The sequence below is a fragment of the Crinia signifera genome, chromosome 11 (genome assembly GCF_055691185.1).
Source record: "Crinia signifera chromosome 11, ASM5569118v1, whole genome shotgun sequence".
Lineage (NCBI taxonomy): Eukaryota > Metazoa > Chordata > Amphibia > Anura > Myobatrachidae > Crinia > Crinia signifera.
Genome location: NC_139227.1, coordinates 4052459 through 4067193, shown reverse-complemented (window position 1 = coordinate 4067193; position 14735 = coordinate 4052459). Strand labels below are relative to the sequence as shown.

Genomic DNA, 14735 nt, shown 5'->3' with positions numbered 1-14735 from the left:
CAGCACAGTCCGAGGAAGAAAGTGTACGAGCAAGAGACTACACCATCGAGTTTCTTCAAAGGCACGGTTGGATGATCAACTGGGAAAAAAGTCGTCTCACTCCGTCAAGAAAGATTCAATTCCTAGGCATCATGGTGGACACCGTCTCTTTCCAAATAGCGCTCTCAGAGAAAAGGTGCGAAAAAGTCCAGCAGCTGATTTCTCTTATTCACAGCGAACCCCGCGTGCCCTTAAAAACGGCAATGAGTTTGCTCGGGATGATGGCTTCAGCAGTAGAAGTTACGCCTTGGGCAAGATGGAGAATGAGGCCACTGCAATGGTTTCTCCTGAGGTTCTCACGAGATCATACGCCACTAGATCAAGCAATAAGGATCCCAAACGCAGTAAAGGTCTCCTTGAATTGGTGGAGCTACGATCTGTTAAGAGAAAGAAGATGGTCCCTACAAAGTCCGTCATTCGTAGTGATAACTACAGATGCCAGCGCCTCAGGCTGGGGGGCGCATGGGGTAGGAAGATTGTGCCAAGGAAGGTGGTCAATGCAAGAAAAAAACTGGTCCTCGAACCACAGAGAGTTGAGGGCAGTGTGGCAAGCGATAAAATTCTTCGCGGACGACATAAAGGGGTCACATGTGCGGGTGTTCTCAGACAATGTCACGACAGTCTCTTACATCAACCGTCAAGGAGGCACAAGAAGTCGGGTGTTGTTGGAGGAAGTAGAGAATATAATGTCTTGGGCCGAAGTAAATCTGCTGTCTATTACAGCCTTACACATTCCAGGAGAAGAAAATCAAGCAGCAGACTTCTTGAGTCGCAATACATTAATTCCAGGCGAATGGGAACTAAAGCAGTCAGTCTTCCAGCTCATAGTGGAAAACTTCGGCATGCCAGAGATCGACCTAATGGCAACATCGGTCAACAAAAAGGTTCCCCGGTTCTTCTCACGATACCCAGCACGCGGGTCGTGCGGAGTCGACGCCCTATCTCAGGAGTGGAGCTATTCCCTAGCCTATGTGTTCCCACCATTTTCTCTCATCCACAGAGTGTTATGGAAGATCAGATCGGAGAGATGTCAGGTGCTGATAGTTCTTCCATATTGGGCCAGAAGGGCTTGGTTTCCGATGCTAGAGAGCATGGCGGTAGCCGGACCTCTGTTTCTGCCAGTGTCATCAGACCTTCTGTCTCAGGGGCCAATCAGATGCCAAGATCCGCAGAACTTGTCGTTGACGGCGTGGAAATTGAGAGGCAGCAACTAAGGGAGAAGCACCTATCCCCAGAAGTGATAGAGATACTGCTCCAGGCAAGAAAAAAGGTTTCGTCGGCCATCTATTACAGAGTCTGGAGGATATTTGCTAATTGGTCTAAAGGCAAATTTCAGTTTCCAAATGCATCCATCTCTCATGTGCTACAGTTTCTGTGTGACGGTTTCAACAAAGGGTTAGCCGTTTCTACCCTAAAAGTGCACGTCTCGGCATTAAGTGTGCTATTAGACCAAAGGCTGGCAGATCATACTTTAGTAAAAAGGTTCTGTCAGGCCATCAAGAGGATCCGGCCTAGGGTCCGTTCTTTGGTTCCTCAATGGGATCTTAACTTGGTGCTAAATGGGCTTATGGAGGCTCCATTCGAGCCGTTGGACAGAACAAGCCTTAAGTTTTTGACATGGAAAGTGGCGTTTCTGGTAGCAATCACTTCCGCCAGAAGGGTTAGTGAGCTCCAGGCGCTGTGCATTCAGGAGCAATATCTGAAGATATTCCCGGATAAAGTAGTCCTGAGGACTAAGAATTCTTTTTTGCCAAAAGTGGTGTCATTTTTTCATTTAAATCAGGAAATTATTTTACCTTGTTTTTTTCCCAATCCTTCAAATAAAAAAGAAGAGAATTTGCATTCATTAGATGTGGTCAGAGCCATTAAAATTTATTTGGATAGGTCTGCTTCATTCAGGCAGACAGAGAATTTGTTTGTGATTCCGCAAGGTGCGAAGAAGGGATTCGTTCCAGCGAAACAGACAATTTCACGATGGCTTAAAGAAGTCATTTCCTTTACCTACAAGAAAGTAGGACGTCCAGTCCCGGAGGGTATCAAGGCACACTCGACACGGGCAATGGCGGTTTCTTGGGCGAGAGAGGCGAACGTATCGGCCAGTGAGATATGTCAAGCTGCTACTTGGAAATCTCTGCATACGTTCTCCAAGCATTATGCCCTGGATGTGGCAGGAGCACGTTTCGGAAGTGAGGTCCTAAGACAAGCGCTAGCTTGAGGTATTGTATATCCCGCCCTACTGCTTTGGTACATCCCAATGTAATGGCTGCCATGAAGTATGAAGGAGAAAGCAAGGATTATACTCACGATAATACCTTTTCTTCGGAATACTTCATGGCAGCCCATATTTTTTTAGCCCTCCCTGTTTCTGTTTTTTCCCTAGGATCGGGTCGGAGACATTCAAAAGACTATGGTCTAAGGGGAGGTGCTCAGTTATATAGCAAGAGGAAGAGGAGGAGCTGGGTCCTAGGGGAAAAAACTACCTGTCTAATTGGGAGAGAGAAGGGGATAAACCCAATGTAATGGCTGCCATGAAGTATTCCGAAGAAAAGGTATTATCGTGAGTATAATCCTTGCTTTTTGTTTCATATGTTGTTTAGTGTATTCATGCTGACTGACTGTTTGTTTTATTATGTTGCTTCTTAGGTTAGTCTACAACACAACAACCAAAACTACAACTTCTCCTGAGGGGGTGGATGTAAGGGTCCCAGGCTTTGGACAGACGTACTCATTGGAATTTTTGGATCCCAGCAAAAGGAGCGTAGGCAAGTATTACAAACCGCCGATTTGCTTGTCAAAAGTGTTTAAGAATTATGAGCAAAACTTTTACATTTTTCTCATTAATATGTTGGTAATAACAAAGGATGCAGTTTATGTAATAAGCCTCGGCTAAAGATAAAATGGACAGAGACCAGCCTTTCGGCTATACTGTCATGTTACATGCTCTATTTGGGAAATGATAGTTAGGAGCTGGTTGGCTGGTATTTCATCTTGGTCCGTTTTCTCTCCTTAAGACTTTAGTACATGGTGCATAATATTTGTATATATCTCTATGGGGCTATATGTAATAAACACATGTCAATGACTGATACAGTTATAGACATTCAGTATCCTTAGTGTTTCCTGGCTGCTTAAGAACAATCTGTATCACTGAAATTATAGGGAAATGCAATGTAAACAAATGGATTAGAAAAGGTTTTGTCTAAATAAAAACAAGCAGAGACTTCGATGCTTAGTAGCTGGTAGTGTACAGACTTACACCACTTATACACCAAAATTCCAGATCTGACTCGGTATTTGGAACAAGGTTCCAATCTGGGTTGGATCTGGGATTTGCCCAAATTACACTGTGGTACTGACCCGGAATATTCCCAGGTTGGCACCGTTTACACTGCACACAGGTGCAGGGGGTGACGCTTGGAGATTACCTTTTCAAGCACCGGGACCGCCGATCCCCATGCTGGGGCACGCCCCATACCAAGGTAAGCTGCTGGGCTGCCCCCAGCCTCCGTGCACCCCCTAATGGATGCCACACTTAGGCATACATTTGACCCCTCCCTGGCCCTGCTGCACAGTACAGCACCCACGGCTCAACCTCAATACTGACCGCAAGATGCTGCGGCTGGGAAGTTGGTGTAAACTCATTGGTGTAAACGGGAGTCGGGTTGGATGACAAGGCAAACCCGTTCAGCTACCCCTTTCACACAGACACTGACCTGGGTCCATGGCTTTTTGCCTCAGTGTAAAAGGGGCATTATAGACCTAGGAAAAACCTCAATAACAATGATAAATATGCAGCACTATAATTCCATAGTTCTGGTATGTCTAGGATTTAACTAGTGGGTATGTTGTCCAGGTGGCTATAGTTCTTGCTGCCAGTGTGACGCATCTTTGAATAAAACCTTAAAGAAACCAGATTCTCTCTTTAAATAAATAAATAAATAAATAAATAAACCAATGCTTTGAGCTCCAAAGCCTGTGCGGAAGTCACCTTTAAGGGAGATTTTTAAGACCTCTGTTGAATGGAACACAAGCTATGCAGTATATTACAGCCATTAGTGGCAATGTTTATGGTCCTAACGCTTTCCAAAGCAACAAGAATATACAATTAAAGTCCAAGACGTCACAGTACATTTGGAAAGATTCCATTGCATCCTGAATTCATAAGTCATTAAACTGGTTCAAATATGTAAAATGAAGCAAAATAGAAGTTATTACACACATTTAAACTATAAAATGTTGTAATATGAATATAATAAAAAAGGACAATTGCGTGTGTCTGCTTTTATAGCAAAATATATTCCAGAATGTCCAGAGATAAACCAGCACATTATATTTCCAAATATAGAAAGTGCGCCATATTACTGTAGTATCATCAGGCTATCCATCACCATAAAAGTGCAACAATGCTGTATACTAGTGTCACTGTGTACAGCTATCATGAATAGCTTAAGAGCCTTCATCAAGAGACTGAATACTGAAGGCAATTGCAAGCATCCATTATACTGTAACAGGTCCCATGTGCCCACATGGCACCAATGTGCAACCATCAAGAGAAATGTGTATGCAAACATTTTTTCCTCTACCTCCCCATGGCAGCTGTACTATGGGTTTTCCCCCTCATTAGGTAGATCTGGAAAGGAAAAAAAGACACAACACTGCCCCTATATAAGGACCGCCCCTACTGAGGCTCAGTGTCTTTTTTTCCTTTCCAGGTAGAGGAGGCTTACCCTGAAGCTGCTGCAGCCTTCCCCACTGCCTAGTGCAGCTAGGGGTTTAGGCAATTAGAGGCTACCCGCTACCTAGTGTAGTAGGGACACCTGTCTGGCGATACCCCTCTGCCTAGCGCAGTCATGGGACTATGGAGCAAAAACAAACAAACCTCATCAGCGTGGTCTCAATACCGGAACGCGGAGGTATATGGTGTGTCTGGCATCAGCTCCCAGGCTTCACTCACAGCCTGTCGGATCTCCCCCCCCTCTGGCGGGGACGCGAGGTTAGGAAACCGGCCACAGCATCAAGCGGCTGGAGGAGACGTCAGACGCGGCGTCTGACGTCATCACGCTGGCCTTAGACTGGCACGCGCGCCTGGGGCGCGGGGAAATGGCGTCTGACGTCATCAGAAGGCGCCAGGAGGCGCGCGCGCGACCTCTGACAAGCAGAGAGGACGCCAGGACTTAAAATGGCGCCGCAGCTGATCGGAAACGCTGCTGAGATCCTATGCCAGACGGATATCGGGTAAGACTCCACTGAGCAGCCTGCTGCTGGAGTACATTTGTCTTATTACTTTACCCAACACATGTCTAACTAGCATATCTGTTATGACAGTGACTCCGCAGCAATGGAGGATGATAGGAAGCAGCAAACTAAATCAGGGTAAGCCAGAAGGAAATTATTAGGAAAGTTCATAGTGTATTCTAGTTCTAAAGCAAGGTTATTATTCCTTGCAGGTCAGAATCAAGTAAAGAAAAGCTGGAAGTGAAGCAGAAACACAAAAAGCTGCATGTGGCTAAGTGCTCTGCATGTGATGCACCTCTGCCAGATAAATGGAAAAGTGCTGTGTGTGAGAATTGTAAAAAAGCCCCCATAATGAGGCCGGACCAAATGGCGGACTTGGTCGCCATGCTTAAAACTTCCTTAGCTGATACCTTTGTTACAAAGGAAGATATGAAGAAGGGGTCAAAAAGGCCTAGGGACCCACCATCTGAGGACTCTGATCCAGGGGAAGGTCCTGCCACTGACTTACTCGAGGAGGTGGAAGATGGCGAAGTAACCCAGGAGAAAATGGAGCTGGACTTCAATCCAGACCTCCTTAACAACCTTCTCATACTTATAAATAAATCACTCAGTATTGAGGACCCGCAAGAAGAAGGGAAGTTGCAGGACCTCCTCTTTAAAGATAAAAAGAAAAAACCAAAAGCATTTCCCTTATCAAAGCCACTTCAAGATATAGTAGAGGAAGAGTGGGCTAACCCAGATAAAAAAATAGCCGTACCTCTCAGAGTCAACAAGATGTACCCATTCGACACAGACCAGGTGAAGAAGTGGGAAGTGGCGCCTAAAGTCGACTCAGCCATTGCCAGACTGTCAAGGAAAACTACTTTGCCTTTAGAAGACGCCAATGTATTTAAGGATGCAATGGAAAGAAAGATGGAGATGAGCCTGCGTAAGCAGCATATTACGTCCGGTGCCTCCATTAAAGCTTCCTCGGCAGTAGCGGTGACTTCGAGGGTATTAAGGTCCTGGTGCCAGGACTTAGAGTCCGACTTATTGGACGGAGTAAGAAGGTCAGACCTCCTTAAGATAATTCAAAACGTGCAAGTTGCAGTTGAGTTCATCTGCGATGCATCACTGGATGCGGTCAGACTGGCGGCCAGAACAAATGCGAGCACCGCGGTTACCAGGAGAGCATTGTGGCTGAAGCCATGGTCGGCAGACGCACAATCTAAAAATAAGCTGGTATCCCTCCCATTCCAGGGTGATTACCTGTTTGGGAAGAATCTGGATGAGATCATATAAAAAACCACGGGGGGGGGGGGGGGGGAGAGTCAGTGTGGCTCCCCCAGGACAGGGGCTTTAAGAAAATGCCTAACAGATCTCAAAAATTTCAATCACAAGATTTCAAGGAGGCAAGGACATACAGGCCGGGCAGAGGATACAGGAGGCCGGGGGCCCCGAGATAAGGTCGGGGGCAGGCTGAAGAAGTTCCATTCAGCTTGGGGCCGATCTACAAGCGACAAATGGGTGAAGGAGGTCGTATCGTCAGGATACAAAATAGAATTTGTAAGGGATCCTGGGGTATGGCTGGAAGACTCACCCATACCAAAAAACAAAGAAGAAAGACTGGCGTTAAGACAAAGCCTACAAAATATGATATCACAAGGCGTAGTGGTGCCGGTCCCCAAAGGACAAGAAATGACAGGATGGCAATCAAGATTCTTCGTAGTCAAGAAACAATCAGGAGGGTTCAGGACCATACTGGACCTGAGGAGGCTAAACGTATATGTGACAGCCAGGAAATTCAGGATGGAGTCTCTCAGGACGATACTCCCAGACATAAAAAGAAACTCCTTTCTGACTACAATAGACCTCAAAGATGCCTACCTACACATACCAATCTATCCGAAACACCAAAAATTCTTAAGATTCCGAATCTCAGGCAAAACTTATCAGTTCACGGCACTGCCGTTCGGCCTGTCAACATCGCCAAGGACGTTCACAAAGGTCCTGATAGTTCTTGTGGCAAAACTCAGGGAAGAAGGCATCACAGTCTGGGCCTACCTGGACGACTTACTGGTAATGGCGCGGTCAAAGGAGCAAGCCTTAAAGGACACGCACAGAGTAATGGAGTTTCTCCAAGAACACGGATGGATTTTAAATCTAGAGAAAAGTCAGCTCCAACCCACAACAGCAGTAAAGTACCTAGGAGTAATCATAGACTCAAGGTTAATGAAAGCGGTGTTGACAAGGGAGAGAATAATGAAGATAAGACAAGAAATAAGCTACTTCTTACCAAGGAGGGTTGTCAGATCAGCAGACTGCCTAAGATTACTGGGTCTTCTGTCAGCAGCATCGGACACCATAAAATGGGCAAGGCTTCATACAAGAAGCATGCAGAACTGCTTTCTGTCCCAATGGGACGGGGACAGCAAAAAGACAACCCAAAAGATCCTCTTATCAAAAAGAGCCAAACAAGACCTACTCTGGTGGGTGACGAAAGGAAGACTAGGACAAGGAAAGTCCTTCACCACAGGGGAACAGGTGCTGGTGACAACAGATGCCAGCAGGTCAGGCTGGGGGGCAGTATGCCAAGGAGCAGCAGCCCAAGGAGAATGGACAAGACAAGAGGGACTGCTTCACTCAAATATCAGGGAAATGAATGCAGTGAAGGAGGCGTGCCGACATTTTCAATCCCACCTGTACCAGAGAGACGTAGTAATCAGAACAGACAACCTGGTGGTAGTGGCATACCTGAACAAGCAGGGAGGCACGAAAAGCAAATCCCGACAGCAGCATCACAGGTACTAAACTGGGCAGAGGCCTGGACAGAAAGTCTCTCAGCAGTATTCATTGCGGGACAAGAAAACCTGTACGCGGACGCCTTAAGCAGAAGGCCGATAAAACCTGGGGAGTGGGAATTATCCCAAGAAGTGTTCGAAGAGATAGTACAGATGTGGGGCAATCCGAGGACAGACCTCATGGCAACCAGAGACAACAGGAAGGTGATGAAGTTCATCTCCAGATACTGGGAAAAGGAGTCATGGGGAACAGACGCGCTAACGTGTCAATGGGAACAAGGTCTGATGTATGCGTTCCCACCATTCCCGGTCATCTCCAGGTTGCTAAACAAAATACAGAGGGAAAAAGCGACGGTGATAGTCGTCGTACCCACATGGCCAAGAAGAGCCTGGTTCCAGAAACTGGTCAGGATGGCAGTAGCAGGGCCCTGGAAGCTGCCAGATCGGGAGGACCTGCTGGGGCAGGGAAAATATGCGCAACAACAGCCCAGGAACTGGAACCTAGCGGCATGGTTGCTGAAACCAGAACCTTGGTGAATAAAGGTTTCTCTTCGAAAGTAGTAAGAACTCTTCTGAAGGCCAGGAAAAGCTCAACCTCGGGTACATATTACAGAATTTGGAAAACATATATACAATTCTGCAGGACGCAGGGGAAAAGCCATAAAACTATACCCACTGTGCTAGATTTCCTGCAATCAGGACTAGACAAGAAACTGTCAGTCAGTACGTTAAAGGTCCAAGTATCTGCCCTTGGGGCTATACTTGACAGAAAGATAGCAGAAGATAAATACGTACAAAGGTTCATACAAGCATCCAAGAGGATAAGACCAGAGTTTCGCAACCCTATTACACCATGGGACCTTAATCTGGTGCTTAACGCCTTAACAGAGAGCCCGTTCGAACCACTTGAGGAGGTACCAGTCAAGTGGCTAACAACTAAGGTGGCATTCCTGGTGGCAGTGACATCCACAAGGAGGGTGTCAGAACTGCAAGCCCTCTGGGCAGAAGAGCCATTCATGAACTTCTACGAAAACAAGGTCGTACTTAGAACGAACCCTAACTTCCTGCCCAAAGTAGTGACTTCTTTCCACATCAACCAGGAGATAGTACTACCGTCATTTTGCGCAAAACCAGTGAATGAGAAAGAGCAAAAGCTCCATAAACTCGATGTGAAGAGAGCGTTAATGATCTACTTACAAAGAGTGAAAGATTGGAGAAAGACAAAAAGGCTCTTCGTGGTGACTGAGGGCAAGAACAAGGGCCTAGGGGCCTCAAAAACAACCATAGCAAGATGGATCAAGACATGCATTGCTGAGGCGTACAGGAGGAGCAATAAGGAAGTTCCACAGAGCTTGAAAGCTCACTCCACTAGAGCAGTGGGATCTTCCTGGGCTAGGAAAGGGGCAGCATCCCTTGAAGAATTATGCAAAGCAGCCTGTTGGGCCTCAGCACATACTTTTTCTAGACATTATAGCTTGGATGTCGAATCCTCCAGTGACGCAAAACTTGGCAGGAAGATACTAAGCGCAGTAATCTAAGGATTACACTAATTCACCTTTAAAAAGGGAAGGACATTTAATTTCAAAGCAGCCTTATATGTAGGTGATGACAACCTGCATCCTAAAGGTAGTATACTTCTATTGGTCCCTCCCAAAAAAATTTCTTTCTTATACTGCTATGGTATTACCCATAGTACAGCTGCCATGGGGAGGTAGAGGAAAGTACGGATTCTTACCGTTAATACGCTTTCCTCTACTCCACCATGGCAGCATTATTCCCTCCCCTGGGATATATGAAGCAATATAAGTGTTATGTTATGTTAGGTTATGTAAAAGCGTATAATTGCTGATAATCAAGACACTGAGCCTCAGTAGGGGCGGTCCTTATATAGGGGCAGTGTTGTGTCTTTTTTTCCTTTCCAGATCTACCTAATGAGGGGGAAAACCCATAGTACAGCTGCCATGGTGGAGTAGAGGAAAGCATATTAACGGTAAGAATCCGTACTTTATTCCTCACTCTCCATGGCAGCCATTACTCTGGGTTATTCCCTCTTCTTAGGTTTAGACAGGTAGACTTGTAACTCCGCCCACCTTGGGTATATAGTGGGCGGAGTTACAAGTCTACCTGTCTAAACCTAAGAGAAGAGGGAATAACCCAGAGTAATGGCTGCCATGGAGAGGCTCAGAAGAAACGGAATTATCGCAAGTATAATTAAAACTTTTTTTAGAACTGATCCAAGGTGTGATTCAGGTTTTGCCTTATCAAAAGATTAAGAAATTTATGTAAATACGTTCATTGTGCACAATGTAAAATGTTCAAAATCTGTGACTTATTTTAATGTAATGTACCACAAAGAGGTCTCAATGGCTTTACAGGTGTAAATATTTTTTTTTTTGGTCATTGAATTTATTTTTGCAGGTATATATTTCTACACCCTTGTGCAGAGTATGGTGGAATGGGGCTACGTACGGGATGAAAATATAAGAGGAGCACCTTATGACTGGCGCAAAGCTCCCAGTAAGTCTCTTCGGCAAATATGGAAACTTTGATCCAGTGTCTTTTAAAATCATAACCTTTTTGCATGTAAACAGATATATCAACAAAAAACATGTACCATATGTGGTAAAAAACATCAAATCTAATATGATAACAATAATGACTGAACAGAAATAGATCCCCTGAGAAATTGCATTTTATAAAAATGAAAGGTTCTTTTACAAACCCAATGTAGATTCAGTGTATAGGAATATGGGGAAAGGAGTGTGGTACGTTTTTTAATATTAAAAAAAAGTTTGGGTTCTAAAAAAAAAGAAAACCTATAAAAAAAAAAAAAAAAAAAAAGGGGGGTGACAAAAGGGGTACAAGGTCCATTAGCAAGATGGAGGTCAACAGATTTTCTTTAATGATCTTGGTTCTATAAAGAGTTGGCGGGTATTTGAGGCCATGGAGAGGGATTTTTGTATACCAAGGGGGCCAGACGGGAAGGATTGTTTTATTTTTTACTGTGTTTTGAACTTTTTGTGACTTATTTATTCCATCCTAGCTACAAACCAAATCCGATTTCAGGGCCAAATACACTATTGTGACGGCTTGTACGATGCATTGTGTGTGTTTTGTGCACATCAGGTGGTGCTTTGGTACAATTACAAGCCGATGTGTGGGTTGTGAGGTGGATCTTATGATCTTAGGTTGGGCCACACATTGCGTTTTGGCAGGAAAAAAATGAGTGGAGGTCCCCAAATTATTTTTTTTTTTTTATTTAAATACAGGCCCTGGTTCCCAAAATACGGGGGACAAAGCGAGTGGAGATTCCCCATATTTTTTTTGGGACCAGCATCGGGCTTCATTAGCAGGGGGTGTATTGTCAAGCCCAGGCTGAGAGTTAGGGACCCTCTGTATCCAGGATCTTCACCTGGGGGCAAGCAGCCTTTAAGCTCTTTTGCATGTCTTCTGCCTCCGCAGGGCTTCCTCCAGGTGTCTTCATCCGTGTTTCTCACCTGGGGTGGTGGACTTAAAGCTCCCCAGATATTCGGCTTCTGCAGGAGCTCTTCTCTGCCCCTCCTCCTGCCTTTTGGGCGGTTTGCCTCCTGTGTTGTGCTGGCTAATATAGCCAGCTCAAGGGGGCTGGGAAATGACACTGTGAGCTGTGATTGGCTCAGCACAGCCATTTTGAAAATGTAAAAAATAGCCGCTGTCTCACCCTGCTGCAGGACCTGCACCACCCATGCTGCCGTTGGGGGATCCTAGGTCACCACCTCCTTATGTGCCACATCCAGATTCCGCCTACTCATCCATGTGAATTTAGCAGGTGGTGAACGTGCAGTCTCCTCTCTGCGCCTCTCCCCCTGCTTCAGAGCCTTCAAGCTTAGCCCCAGGGACACAGACACCGCTATGCAGATCTTGGGGTCAAGGAGAGAGTCTGCCTGCTCCCATTCTATTTCTCCTACACTTGTATAGTAGTAGCCACTGGCTGATCAAACCCCCTCTCTCTCGCTCCTGACCCTCCACCTCCTCATCAGTGCTCAGTAGCTGCTGTTGGAACAGACACTGGAAGCCCCGAGAGATCACTGCTGCCATCGGTTCTTTGTTGGTCTCCTTCATAGCCGCCTCAGTGAGCAGCAGCTCCAGGGCTTTGGTGAAGGTAACTGTGCTGGTGGGGAGTGGGCAGTGGGCTCTGTGGTTGCGCGGTGTAATTGCATACATTCAAATGAATGTGTTCTTACAAAGCGGTCTCCTGTTCTCCTACTGAACGAAGCTGTTGCATCCGGTAGATGTCCGGATAGACCTACATGTGCAGGCTCCTTCCTGCCGAACAGAAACGGTCTTGTTAAAATTCAGTGGGTTGCCCCATCCTAAGTCATGCCAAAACACTAACCCTTTTACCCGATAAGCACAAGCTGTGGGTTTTTGGGGATTAGCAAAATCCAGAGAAGCAGCCCTGTTTTCCAGGAGAACACGTGCTATATTTATTGGGCAATCCTACTTCGATAGCATCACAAAGAATGTGGTAAAACATTGGGGGAGAATAATCAGGGCTAATTGGATACCGCCCTGTGTCGTTAAGTCTGTGACATGATAAATGGGGCTCTTTGTTGCAATTTGTGGATAGGTGGACACATGTGTTCTGCCCGGTTCACGTTGGTCAATTTTGATGAGCAGTTTGATGAAACTGTTTTTATATCGCAAGTGGAAAGTGTATACAAACGATAGGTCTGCAAACAATGCTGTTCAGACCTATCGCCTCTGCTCTGCTGGAGGGCCGTCGCCTTATGTATCTGCGGATATAGTGGGCGGTATTCAATGTGAATACCTGCGAGGTGCAGCGAATCCTTTTTTGGATTCGCTGCACATTCGCCACGTTCCGGAGCCGGCGGGCTCCGGTATTCAACGAGTCAGGGGCAGCGAGCCCCTGACTGGCGAATATGAGCTCCTGCGGCGATTGCCGCAGGGAGCCTCAGGACGGTGCCAGGCAGAGAGATGGTAGTCTCTCTCCTAGCCCAGACCTTTGTGGGGGGTTAGGTGTGCTCCCCGGGTGCCAGGCAGCACAGGCTGCCCCCCGGGGGTGCCAGCAGGCGAGCGTATATTCACTACACAGGATCGTAATGATCGTTCAGTGAATATATGAATATGTAATGAGCGGCTCCGCTCTGGCGCCACCTGCTGGATGCTGTGTAAAAAAAAAAATAAAAAAAAAAAATATTATTTTTAAAATTAAATATATATTCATGTGCTTACAGCACATGAATAAAAATAGCATGCCCCTCCTCAGAATAAAATTCCTGATTTTTTTTACACCAAATGTAAAAAACAAAACACTTTATATTAAAAGTTCACATTCCACTTTACCATAAAAAGATAGCGATTGCTACTCGGTGAATCATGGCGAAAAAAACCTTCAAATGTATTCGCCATGTGGTCATTGAATAGGGTGATTCACCGTTTTTGACAGAAATTCGCCAAACAGCACAAATTCGCCATAAAAACCTGGCGAATCAGGCTCATTGAATACCGCCCATTGACTCTGGCTGTATGTATGGGCCTGTACTCTTGCTGACTTAGCAGTTGGTTTGGCAAATTCCAATACCCTCCCAGCTTCATGTCAGGACCGACATATCAAGAGGCCATCACTATTGCACTGGGGAAAACAGCAGAAATTTACGGTACTCAAACGACTGTCCCTTTTGTCGGAATGTACCTAGGGCGGCAGGGCTCACTCATGCAGTATTCACCCGTAAGGTAAAGCTGTTATTCTTACCTTTTATTCTCTTGTTGCTGCATTACACATTCGTTATGTGGAAACAATGTTGCATCATTTTACTTCTAATGTTTGACACAATCTGTATTAGGCAAACAAGCGGTCACCTGAGATTATGTACAACTAGGATACAGGGTCTTTGAAACTTTGAAACCTATCGTTACCAGGGACATGCAGTCAGGGGAGGCAGACCCCTGTCATAATGATGAAAATAATAAAAATATATATCTCTATCTTCTTTTATTATTTTCATAACTTCTACCTCTCCCGCTGCCTCCCACCCTCTTACACTGCTGCATGTGAGGGTAGGAGGCAGCGGTAGAGGTGCCTCCCGCTGTTAACATTAAAACTCCGGGTAGGGGAGGGCAGGGGGCAGCAATGGGCTGCAAAAGCCCATCAAAAATTAATGGGGAAGCAGCACTTATACTGATGCCGCAATGACAGGGGCACCAGTGTGAATGCACGCCCCCAGATGTGATTGGGCCAGCGGATCCAGTGCTGGATCCGCTGTCCAATCACACACATGCAGGGTCCACCTGGAGAAGATGCATCAGCGCGGCCAGCGGGGAGTCCGGCGCTTCTGGGAGAAAGCCGCCGCCGAGGAGAGGACAGGTGAGTGCCACCGGGGGGGGGGTAGGCTGCCGCATGGTACCCCCTGCTGCCTGTGCCTGCCGGCGTCAGTGCTGGGAGGTGAGTGCCTCCCCAGGCAATGTCCTCACTGCATGTCACTGATCGTTACTATAACTCTTATTAGTTCTTTGTATATAATTGTGGGACTATACATACCCAGACACATTCTACTTAATAGATCTGTTCGCTGGAAAGATTTATTGGATGTTTAGGTAAGAGAACAAACAATCTCACGGGATAATTCCTGGATCATATGAAATAGATCCATCACATACCTACAGGTGAACCTCGAAAAA

The 14735-nt window shown here is 46.0% G+C and overlaps 1 protein-coding gene across 1 annotated transcript in view; it reads left to right on the top strand.

Annotated features, from left to right (window-relative positions):
• The window catches only part of PLA2G15 (phospholipase A2 group XV), a 29357-nt gene that overhangs the window by 10796 nt on the left and 3826 nt on the right, over positions 1–14735 (top strand). Inside the window, exons 3-4 of the mRNA XM_083165090.1 lie at positions 2683–2801; positions 10473–10571. Coding sequence (XP_083021216.1) covers positions 2683–2801; positions 10473–10571 — 218 coding nt within the window. The remainder of the gene's footprint in view (positions 1–2682; positions 2802–10472; positions 10572–14735) is intronic.